The 12,552-nt window shown below is 34.3% G+C and overlaps 1 protein-coding gene across 5 annotated transcripts in view; it reads right to left on the reverse strand.

The window, feature by feature from the left end:
• The window catches only part of LOC128157822 (dedicator of cytokinesis protein 3-like), a 59,613-nt gene that overhangs the window by 20,160 nt on the left and 26,901 nt on the right, over window positions 1-12,552 (reverse strand). For 4 of the 5 annotated variants that reach the window (XM_052820460.1, XM_052820459.1, XM_052820458.1 and 1 more), the window contains exons 14-32: window positions 12,336-12,461; window positions 10,721-10,845; window positions 9,025-9,123; window positions 8,854-8,917; window positions 8,642-8,751; window positions 8,378-8,555; window positions 7,772-7,869; window positions 7,574-7,660; window positions 7,372-7,472; window positions 7,187-7,265; window positions 7,020-7,075; window positions 6,354-6,468; window positions 6,052-6,244; window positions 5,431-5,558; window positions 5,209-5,322; window positions 4,314-4,520; window positions 2,913-2,978; window positions 522-614; window positions 32-126 (exon numbers count right to left, since the gene is read on the reverse strand). In XM_052820460.1, the coding sequence (XP_052676420.1) occupies window positions 32-126; window positions 522-614; window positions 2,913-2,978; window positions 4,314-4,520; window positions 5,209-5,322; window positions 5,431-5,558; window positions 6,052-6,244; window positions 6,354-6,468; window positions 7,020-7,075; window positions 7,187-7,265; window positions 7,372-7,472; window positions 7,574-7,660; window positions 7,772-7,869; window positions 8,378-8,555; window positions 8,642-8,751; window positions 8,854-8,917; window positions 9,025-9,123; window positions 10,721-10,845; window positions 12,336-12,461 (2,134 nt within the window). The remainder of the gene's footprint in view (window positions 1-31; window positions 127-521; window positions 615-2,912; window positions 2,979-4,313; window positions 4,521-5,208; window positions 5,323-5,430; window positions 5,559-6,051; window positions 6,245-6,353; window positions 6,469-7,019; window positions 7,076-7,186; window positions 7,266-7,371; window positions 7,473-7,573; window positions 7,661-7,771; window positions 7,870-8,377; window positions 8,556-8,641; window positions 8,752-8,853; window positions 8,918-9,024; window positions 9,124-10,720; window positions 10,846-12,335; window positions 12,462-12,552) is intronic. The other variant, XM_052820461.1, reaches the window with a different exon arrangement.

Here is a 12,552-nt window from a genome sequence, read left to right on the forward strand (position 1 = left end):
AGAAGAAAGTTGGCAGTAGAGAGATACCTACTTATTAATCACCATCCTCATGACCGTCCAACCAGACGGGAACAGATCTTCTTTGATCAACTCACGAAAAGTCAGCAGAACTTTCCCAAGAAAATCCTTTAAAAAACCTCAACGATTAGATGCAAGTTTGATATAACATTATGGAGGGCGACATCCTCACAAGGCTAAGGGAACCATTTTCAAAAGTGTCAGAATTAATAGAGTACAAAATTATGTTGTGTTGGTCTGAACTGATCATGATTTCCATTAACATGTCAGCTCCAGATGTGAAGGAACAAAATTTTCCAATTGTTACATCTTTGTAATACTATTTATTTTAATCTTATCTTTTTGCCATGTAGGCTTTGCATTCTTGGAGGTGATGTGAAATATTGATGTAATTATAGAGTTGAATAAACTTTGGACAGCCGAACTACTTTCCAAGGCCCCTGAGAGAGAGAGGAGAGAGAGAGAGAGAGAGAGAGAGAGAGAGTGTCATTGTGTTTTCTCACTTTGAGCGATGACTGTGTTGGTTTGAGGATGACATTATAATGCCTGTGTTCCATCAGCCTCAACAGTTCTGCCATGCAGGAAATCATTTCTCCCTAAAATCATCATAAAACAGCATCAGACCCTGTCGCTATAGCAAGACCGCAGTCAGGTTTGAAATAATGCATGTTAGTTCTAGGAATATCCCTGTAAACTTAAAACAGAAAATATTGCTCATAAATGTGCACATTCATTAAGTCTTTTATTCTATAAGTCTGTAGAAGTAATTCAGATTTAATTCATAACAGATAGACAATATAACACCAGCTATTGGACTGAAAAAAGAAAATTGCAAATACTTTATATGCATATGTCATTTATCATAATGAAAATTTTAAATATCACTCTGTACTTGACTTAATGGACAGCAATCAGGCTGTACCGGTATATAACTGAATATGATTACTGAGTACTGCTAAATTAAGTATGTTTATAATATAATCCTCATTTACAAAATACATTCATAAGTCATATACATATATTTCACCTTGATCACATACCTGATATGATAGAAAGACAAAGATTACAACACAGACATTCTAGATATTGATAATAGTACATATTAATATCTTACCTAAATCAGTATATATATGAATAGTAAAAAAGTAGGCAAATGTAAAGTACTTTTGAAAACAGGCAATGCAAATGGCATGAAGAAGATAAAATCATCAAAAATTACTAAAAGAAAAGTATAAATGCATTCCTTGTAAAGGGATTAGGAATGAAGACCTAGAAGACTGATGGCTTTGATACAACTAGTACACCAGTCAAAACTGATGCAGAGCTAGGAGCAAATCAAAACTGATGCTGATTATGAGTGAGGAACCAGTAAAATCTGATGCAGAGCGAGGAACCAATCAAAATTGATGCAAAATGAGGAAGCAGTCAAAACTAACGAAGAGTGAGGAGGCAGAGTCTAATTCAAATGATCATCATTTTCTTGCTGAATTGTATATTTTTTTTATAAGTTTTTCAAATTGACCATTGACACTAACATACATATTTTGTATTTTACACCGCTGCGACCTGAGTTCGATCCCCGTGATCGACACAGGTTGTATGTGATAGGGTATGGCGGTCGCCCATTTGGACACGTGGGTTCTCTCCGGGTACTCCGGCTTCTTCCCACACCCATGACCCCTCGCGCTTACATCCGTGCCAATAAGAGATATTAATATAAGTTGTAGAACTTGCTTATCAATTGTTGTAAAATAAATAAAGTACAGTTACAGTTATACATATTTTGATTACCGGTATATATATGCACTTTGAAGGAATTTCACTGGGCGGTCCCAAATGAGCATTATTTCTCACTGACATGAGGTCTTTTTGAAAAATGCATATATCAATATTGACTATTGTTAAACAGGGTATATCAGTACATATTTACTAAGTTAAGACAGTTTTGATGATCATCACATATAAGTCATTGTGCACCTATACTTTCAAAATGATTAATGAAGTTTTCAATTAATAGAGAGTATCAGTTCATTCCAGTCAATATATAAATATACATATGGTTAATGTACTGAAGATAAATTTGAAAGATAAAATTTGACGGTATATGACACACAGATGATTTTTAGAGGTATACTCTGAAACTAGCAGTCTGCCTGACCAGACAAAACTGCCAGTTTACACTGCATTATTACTGGTTTTAAATTACCAAAGTGTAAGCAAAGAGTACATTTGGGAAATAAGGTCTAACACTTACGCCACTAAGTATTTCTACTTAGTTTGTGTTGTTTCTGACCTCTAGGAATTATTATTAAATTTGAACAAATTTTAAACTGATTTATCTCCCTTAGGAAGGTGGATTGATTCTTTCTTTGAACTTTTATTGGACCAGGTATGATTTATCTTAGGTACTAAGGTTGTGCCAAGTTCGGCTTAAACAAATTAAATACTGTAGATGCCTTATTTAACACAAGTACCTAATTCCGCAATTCAGCCATTTTCCATCATATTACGAGAATGTAAAAACGCAAATCCCAAATTTTTAACATAGTTTCATGTTGTCAACATATATATGAAAAATAAAAGCGAGATCTTAAAATTTGCAAGATGTGCTTTTCATGATTTTACGCAGATATTACTTCCATGCATTTAAATAGTTTGCCAGAAACATAAATTTTATTGAGAGGTCGAAAGATTTTAAACTTTAGAAGGCATCTACTGACTCTTTAAAAGTTGGCCTAATCATTGTTTTAATATTCTAAAATACAAGTAGTAAGATTTGAATAAAAGTGTGGTTAATAGAGTTTCTCCACAAACAATAAGAATGGGTCTCCTGAAGCTTGCATGCTGTACAGACTACAGTGTTAGTTGTTACAGATGATGGCTGTGATATTTACACTGAGCCCTAGGTCTTCCATGGAGAAGGCAGGCACTCTTTTCTTGTATAGTTCTCCAATATCCAGCTTGCAATGAATCAACATTATATTTTCTAGTGTTTTTTTTTTTAATTAAAATGACAAAAAGCTGCAACTACCATAAAGTCCTGTGTTTATTAGGCACTGGTAAATACCCAAAGCACAAAGTAAGTTGAAAACCCCTTCAAAAATCCTGTTTCTGTGTCTTCCCCACCCATCTGCCAAAATGGCCTTAACAAACCACGTTCCGATCGCCTTTCAATATCAAGAAACAAACTCTGTTTTTCCAGTCCTCTTACAATGTATGCACCCCCATTTATGAAATAATCAGTGTGTACTAAACACAAGACTTTATGGTTAATGTGTGTAACAAATGATATCAGCATGGGCTAATGAAAATATTGTGAAAGAAGAAGCTTTTACTTATTGTAACAGATATAGATTTGTTTAATTTTTTTTTTGGGGGGGGTGTTTAACTAGAAAGGCCAAAAAAATACTTGTTAGTTTCTCAGGCACTGTCACCTTGTGTCAAGTGATGATGCATTATTTAACATCATTATGCTTTAAGTTTACTTATTTTTTGTGATATGAAAAAAATGAGCAAGCTCACACACCCTAGATATGCTTCCACATTACATGACAATGTCTCACATAATGAATGGTAGGGTATACAATCAATTCTTAAATAATTTTATAATGGGGCATTACTCCAAATCAAGTTCAAAAGTGCCAAATTCCCAGAAAAATTTCCTTGGTATATTTCCTGGTAGTATGCATATCAACAAATTGTGTCCTAAATACCTACAAAGTTTCAAAACATTTTGTGAAGTGCTTAAAAGGAGTATTGCTGTCAAACAGTTCATCACTACATCAGACGAAATTTGATGAGAAAAGATCATTTGAGCCTTGAACCTAATAAGCGCCTAACCCTACATGTATATGTCTTAAAAATTTCTAGAAGCAAAATATATGCATACAAAAATATCATATATAAAAGTTCATAAAATTTGTAATTTTAATTTAGGCAAATCTTTATATATTGCCAAAATGCACCAAAATTTGTGAAAAAAATCAAGCCATGGTTAATTCACCTTTTTCAAATCTTGCAATAAAAACAAAATTTATGCCTGAGAAACTCAAGGATGTTTTATATTGGCCTTAAGCAAGAATATTATAAATCTATTGAAACTCTTTGTATTAACCATAAACATGTATGCAGCAAGTTTTTAACATATTTTCCTCCCAATTCTCACGCACTATTTTTTTTCAAACAAAAGGTTAAAAAAAAGAATTATCATTTCTTACAAAAATAATTTCATATGGTAGATATTTTCATAACAATAAATAAAGCATGCCTATAGCAAGAAAAATTTAAGTGCCTACAATTTTAACAGGAGTACTATCGACTGTTTTCAGATTTGGAACAGATGGCTGCATAGACATTGAGGGAGGACGCCCTTTGTTAAAGAAGTTAATTCCTGTCAAAGTTCGGCGACGATCACGGTCAACCTGCCGCTTGCTTCCTTTTTTCTGAACTTCTTCTTCCTCACAATCAAAATCATTTGATTCGTGTTGTGATGAAAGTGAGGACTGCAACAATGTATAAGTATATTGAGTATATTATGTACAAAGCACAGACACACTGCATGTCTTGTGATGAATATACAAAGCTGAAAAATGAAAATGTGTAGCAAACAATGTGTAACAAAAGGAGGTGAATTACAGATCATACAAATGTGAAGATAACAGAAGGGCTATGCTCATGACTATCCCCAACAATTACAGGAATTAGATTCATCATCTCCTGAGAAACTTTACTTTAATTAAGTTATTAATTATCCTATTTTTCTTTATGATACACATGTTCCATAATTTTTAGAGACATATTTGTTAACACATAAACTAATTTAAAAAAAAATACATGTATACTGAAATCTAAATGGACATAAGAATTTGTTTAAGCATATATGGAGTATATATACAGTGCATATACTTAGTGCATATATCATAACATCAAACACTGTGCTCCCAATTTGATTCTGCTCAATCTGACTTAATCTATTAATGCCAAGTTCTGCAATCTTCAGTCAGACTGTGCTCAGCCATAGTTTCTATCAAGTTTACCGGTCATGTAATTGACGATACTAAGACATGTATCAGACGGGACAGAAAAATAACAATATTGGAAGCACAGCTTAGAAAGCAGTTAAATTCTATAGCACCAAATCTACTACAAAGCCACACAGAAAGGAAAGGCAAGCCATCAACATCTTCCTACCGAGATGTACGAGGGATGAGAAACGACCTTCTCGCTCAGGCTCAAAGTGGTATCCACCATTACTTGAAACATCATCTTGACAAACATCTCTATGTCATCTGCCATGTCTTTTTCCTGCCAAATATGTTGGGTGGTTTGAGACATGTAACAAATACTCATGAGTGCAGATCATATTGATTACATGTAATTTCATAATAGAAAATATTAAAATGTGCTCAGTACCTGTTTGAGTTTGAATAGTTTATCCAGTAGGTCTCCCAGCGTATTAGTCACAAGTTGCAGAAAAGTCTTTTGTAGCAAGCAATTTCGAACCTGAGATACACACAAAGGCAGCAAAACACTGCGAGATTCTGTAATTATAGACACACTAAATATAAGACCTGAAAAAGTGGTTATTTACGCTGGTGGTTAAGTACGCACTTTCTATAGTCAAACAATGAGTATTAAATACTCACGAATTAAATGGGATTTACCACACTAATGTTTTGATTTCTTTACCATAAACATGGGGGGTAAGGTATTTTACATGGTTTAAAGATTACCGCGTGACTAATATAGATTTCCCCCACTTAAATTAACACTTTCATACAAAAGAAAAACAAATCCTACAAAGAAAAAAATTAAAATCTATGGAAAAATGCAAAAATTTTGCTTAAATTTTTTTTGTTTCTAATAATTCCAAAAGGGTCCAATAGTAAAATTTATGTTTGAGAAGACCCCAAGATCAAGATAAATTAAGACGTTAAATGTCCATCACAGTAGTAAAAATTCATGTAAAAATCTTAATTAGAGTCTTGTGTTAGAATAAGTATAGACTCTGCCTTGTTAAACATATAACTTTACCATCATCAATGAAGAGCTCAGAGTTGACAATTTCACGGATAAATTCCATCTTGTTCCTGGCCACATCTTCTGAGATCTCTCGTGGAGAGGGCAGTTTGGAAATTACCGCCTTGACATATTCAGCAAGCTCTCTTTTGGTCATGACCACTACAAAAGTCTCAAAGGACTTCTGGAGGTTGGACAACAGGGCCATCTAGGTAATACACACAGTGCTGATTAGTCCACTGTAACTGCCAGCTTAAGAACATTCACTGACCACACACTCATACGAGTGCTCTATGTAATGTCTGTCAAGTACTAACCTGTGAGATCTTAAGTTTCTGATCCTTGCTAGACAGAAGAAGCCCAAAGCTGTCAAACAGCTTGGCAATCAGAATGCTGAATTCTTGGTCTGACTTAGGATTGACACACATTGGGCTACAGAAGAAAAACCCACCATGCACATTTACCAATATTTAGCATCGAAATTGTACACAGTTTTCATTAAGGATATTTGCAACAAACGTCTTTAAAATGTAGTAAATATTTATATGATTATGCCACATCCAAGCACCCATAAATTGAAAAATTGTCGGGGTAGGAAAAAAATTAAATACATTTACAGTATAGTTTGAATAACATTTTGTAAGATATTATCAGTTTCATGTATATCATGGCATTCAATGCATCAATATTACTGTTTGTAGCCAATGTCTAAAGCCAAACATTCAATAAAATTTTATAATGTTTAGATCTCTCAGTATAATTAAAAGAATACCAGCACCAGTCATTTCAATATACCTGGTAAATACCAGTGTCCCAATTATCATGAGCATTTTTACCCTGAAAATGCTGAATGGCTGTACTTAATTTGTCAACTATGAGTTCAAAAGTTAGTTTGAAGACTGCTTATTCTCACGATTTTGTTGAATATTTCCTGATACGGTTTTCTACAGATATAAGTACTCATATATAAATGAATCACTTACTTAAGAGTCTCTAGTTCTCGAGAGCGAACGATAAACCTCACCAGTGGAGCGAGCACCTATATTAGACAAAACACCAATCTATGGTATAACTTTTAAAAACATGGCAAATACAGTGGTCTAACCACAGCAATAAGTTCTGTGAATTTCTTTAGTAAAGCTTGTAATACCTTGAGTGACATGGCCACAGGAAATGACTCCCCGTTGACAGCTCTCTCAATGCCAGAGGAGAACAAAGACATCAGATGGCTGAAATCAGAAAACACAGGAGACACTGAAACTGAATCCACTTGATTCCATGAGTGATTTAAAACTTGCCAACTCTTTTTGGTCTTGGTGGTAACTGTAGACTTACGTATGGACTAGGGGGGAGGTGAACGTCTCTTTGAGGTAACTGTCAAGGACAGGGACAAAGTTCTCAAAGCGACTGTCTAGCAGCAGATTCAAAATAAAAGTCTGACAAAGAAACACAACATTAACACATAAAAAGATACACTGCTCTAAGATATAATAGTGGAAAAACATGAATCATCTAATAAAAGCAAACTAGAACTTACTAAAGCATGGAACACTTTGGTATAATATGGGGTTTGGTTGCCAGCTTGTAGCATCTCAAACAAAGCATCAAGAATGTCGGACAGAAACTGACAAAACACAAGAACAGGATGACAATCTGTGATCAAACAAAGTCAGAAACAATACACCCTGATGACTGTACAGTGCCAACAGACTCTTTTACTGACATCCCCCCATACCTTCATTATCTCTCCTCCCTGGAGTTTCATTAGTTTATCCAGATTTTTATCCAGGTCGGACATGCAGTCTTTCCATTTCAAAATTCCAAGGAGTTCAGCTAAAACAAAATGATAACACATTTTTAACAACAGCCCTGTCACCAAAAATCATTCCAAATGAAAAATCTTGCCTACAATTCAAGGACAGAATAATGTAGGTTCCTTTCTTAATGCAGGTATTTATTTCAGTGATTCAACTGTTTTACATCAAATCGCAAGAATATAAAATTGCAAACACCAAATTTCAGAATTTTGACAAAAGCACAAGTTTGAAAATTCTAATCCTAGTATCCAATCCCAAATCATGGAAGATTCTTTGTACAGTATCTTGTTCTCCATTCATTTTTGATTTTTAAATATCCACTTTTAGTAGCTTTGAGACACAAGGTAATACTTTTATCATTTCATCAGTAGTGTGGAAAATTCATTACATCACACTCATAGTGCAATTTAAACAATGCCTTACATAAGCAACATTCACCGTAATCATGTGATAAATGGAAACACCAAGATGTTCTGGTAATCTAAGGTGAGTGAATTCAAACTTTTTTCATTGCCCTGACTTACATGTCTGTGTGAACTTGGTTGATGTCAGTTTGGTGGAGACTTGCATGGTCTCCTTCGGACTGCGGACGTACGGCAGAGATTTTGATATGAACACTGATTGGCGAGGCATCCCCCAGTCATCTACCAGAAATGGCATGGTTTTGTACTTCTCATACTTGATTTTACTTGGGTCCTCACACTGCAACACAGGTTAGACGTCAAATATTTTCTACAGCTAAAATTACGAGGGGTAATACCCACTGCTTCTCAGTGTAATATGCTTACCTTATATATACAAAGATTGTGAAATGCATCTTTTATAACAATGTCTTCATCGTCTGTCAATCTCATGAAAGCAAATCCACACAGTTTTTTCTCTGCCTTACTCGCTTTAGCTAGAATGAATAAGATAATGCATATAAACAACATCACTGTGTGTACCTATTGAACACAGTTCAGTATTTCAACATAATCACTACATGTGAATGTTAACTTACTTGAGCAATGGGAGATTTCAAACAGTACACTTGATCCTGGAAACTTTTCCATTGGTATTGAGATCTAAATGTAAGACACCGTTAAATGCAAGAAGGGAGATTTAATAAATGAGACTTCTGTGTAAATAATGGTACTTGTGTATGGTAGTTCAGTGATGGACAGTTACATACCCTGACAATTTCCCCCCATTTTGGTCCATTGTTATGATATAGTACGCTGGATCGGAATGTGTCTTGTAACTCTTCCGCATAACCATAATTTATACATTTCTGAAACAATAATACACCTGTACAAACACATCAAAGTTATTGAAAAAAATGAATATGAGGTATCAAGTTTTTAATATGATAAAAAGAACTTTTTAATGACATAAGCTAATGTAAATTACATGTGAAACTTTTCAATGAAAGAAACAAAAGTAAGGCTTTTTGCTTAATGGACTTTGTGAAGAAAATTCTTTACCAAAATATTTCGCTGCTCTTACCGTAATGTCTCGTGTATAATACGCACTCGTGTATAATACGCACCCCCAAAGTTGACCAAAAAATGGCGAAAAAACAGCAGGTCCTATGTATAACACGCACCCAAAAAATGGTAAAATCAACGGCCGCCATTTTCCCCCAAACTATCGATGTTTCATATTGATTTTATAATCCATGCGCAATTTCTTTAATTTTGAGATCGGAACATAGCACAGACGATGAAAATCGACGGCCGCCATTTTCCCAAATAACTATCGATGTTTAATGATGATTTTTAACCCAAGCGTAATTACTGTAATTTCGTGATCGGAACATGGCCTAAGCGATATTAGAGTCAAAGTTCTTACACTTTTAATTAAAAAGGACGGTACGATTTACATGGGCGGTATCAAATATCATTTGACACTTCGTAAAGAGTTTCTTACAACATCGGAGAAGTAGAAGATCATCATACGTAGAGAAGAACGGCAACCGAGCTTAGTGCTTAAAAGTAATAGTGTTTGCAGACATAAACCAGAAATTATTTAATTGATTAATTATAGTCAAACCCTATGATTGTTGTTTAAATAAACATTGTGAAGAAACGTACGTATGTCGTATATCGTCATTATCAAGTCGTACAAATGATCGATGTAATTTTAGCAGTGTCTATGTAAAGCAATAACGTTTAACTGCATAACGGGACACAAAGTAATTAAGTTTAATAAAATCAGAATAATTGCTTATCTACATGCACTTGAAAACACCCTGTGAAGTCCGACACGAGAGAGGTGCATGCTTCTGACACCGGAAATTGTTAAACAAACATTGACCACGCGCCGAGTCAACAGGTGGCTGCTTACGTAATGGCGAATACACTGGCGATATTTAAACTTGTTTGTCGAAGAAATAGTGTTAAGAGAGGATAACTATTTCAATACATGGGGAAAAAAATTAAGAATAAGGTATTTCTGATGCATTAAATTTAGTATACACTCATTCAATTTGCATAACACGTTATATCGGCAGTCACTACTCCCGTGGTATCAAGAATCACGGCTTGAAAAAATGGGGTACAATTTTGGTCCTATGTATAACACGCACCCCCCACTTTTGATCAAATTTTGGCTGAAAAAAAGTGCGTGTTATACACGCGACATTACGGTAACATGGGTTTCCTTATACATTTTAAAATTTTTTTTATGCTCAACTTGTAATGATTTTTTTTTTTTTACATCATGTTGGCAAGTATCAAAGAAGTAAATGGGGTTATCTAGATTCATTCTTAATTGCACTGACGACTTAATACGAAACGAACTATTTTGACCACACTTTACAAACTAAGCCTCTCTCTGTAAACTATGGCCATCATTTTCTGAGTATATTAAATCGAAGCTTGCCGTACTGGAATGTGGCGTCCTTCCTTGTCTAACACTGTCACTTTTACTTCCACATTTTTCTGAGCTTTTTTACCATCTCTATCAAAATCCCCCTCACGCAGTTCCAAGTACACATCATTACGGACTTCCCCTGCACATCAAATGTTCAAAATACATGTACTTGATTAGTTTAAGATTTCATTGGGTTTGGGATAGTTTAACCCACAAGGCATGCACTATTTAGCAGTCCATAAATGAGCATAAAACCTAAGATGCTTTACACATATCATGGTAGCAAGTGAATTGTTAAGTACTGTATATCCATTTTTTCGCATTTCACAAACTTTGCTATAATGGGGTACATATGTTACCATTTTTTTGCATTAAGATTAACAAATTTTTGCAATTTACAAATTTTCAAGTTTCTAATAGCAAACAATACTGGATATTACCGTATAACGGGTATTTTCTGCGGTTGTTTATTTTCTGCGGTATTTTGCGGATAAGTAAAATCCGCAAAAATTCAAAACGCAAAATATTCTTTTAAAAAAATCACTAATTTTGACATTATTTAAAATACAAGCTATAATTTTCAAACGTGATCAGTCCGTTATTAGGGGGCTCTGCGTCGTATTTCACACCTAATTATCTCATGTTACCTGTGCGATATCAATTATAGCTGAACAGATATAAGGACTGTGTGTTTAGTCGAGTATGAAATAAAAATGATCTGAGAAAAGTTCACAAGCAGTATTTAGTAGACTTGTAAAATATTTGAGAGTTAGTTCTCATTCACCGTGAACACGGTAAGAATGTCGATTTTAAGATAAGTAAGTTTAGTTTTCTAGTTTACGTTCCCTAAGGCAAATCCGGTAAATATATGTATTTTTTTTTGCGGTCTAATGTAGCCGCAGAAATTGAAAACGCAAAATATAATTTGATACGTTTTAGGGGTTAAATCGCAAAAATTTCAAGCCGCAGAAAATACCCGTTATACGGTATTTCTGCAAATTGAGTTTTTTGCAATGCAGAATAAAGTTCTCACATAAAATAAAGAATCTTTAGCATAGATATTTATACAAAGCTTGAGTCTCGGCACCATATCTGATAGAGAATTATAAAACATTCAACATAAAGTCTCATAATCAAATCTTATGAGGAATACCTAGTACATGTACCTAGTAAATGTATCCCAAAGACAAAAACTGTAGAAGGTAATACACACTTAAGCAATGGCTTTTAATCATGGGCAGGATGGGGTATCCATTAAGCATTTTCTACAGCAAGCATCTATTTATCTCATTTTTAAGATTAACATGAAAGGAACAGGAATTTCTAAATAGCATTCAAACATGAACAATTAGATGTTTGAAGTAAAGCTATACCTGTCTCCTGAATATCATATGCTACACATATATGGGAATAACTGACAGATGACTACCCAGTACATTACTGTTGAACCATACATGAAAAATGAATGGATTCTTAGGTATGGATTATCACACATTTACATGTGGATGAAATGATGACCAATGCTCCCCACAGACCAATACAGCAAATATCATAATGCATTTTAAAGAAGAGCCCTGATGATCATTAAATGATAATCAATATAACTCCGAAGCAGACAACCAGTATTACCAGGGTTAATAACATCAGAGAAGTCCATTTTTTGTATCACAGCCAATCCTTTGGTAAATAGCATGGGATGTTCAGTCTGACATTTTTTCAGGTCACCTGTGATGATTTTCACAGCCAGATGTAGACCTGTAAACAGAAAAAAAAAATTCTTTATGCAAAGGCAAGGAAAACACTTGTAGGTGCACATAAAAAATAAAACAACTCACTAGATTTAATA

Source organism: Crassostrea angulata, chromosome 8 (assembly GCF_025612915.1).
Source record: "Crassostrea angulata isolate pt1a10 chromosome 8, ASM2561291v2, whole genome shotgun sequence".
Classification (NCBI taxonomy): domain Eukaryota; kingdom Metazoa; phylum Mollusca; class Bivalvia; order Ostreida; family Ostreidae; genus Magallana; species Magallana angulata.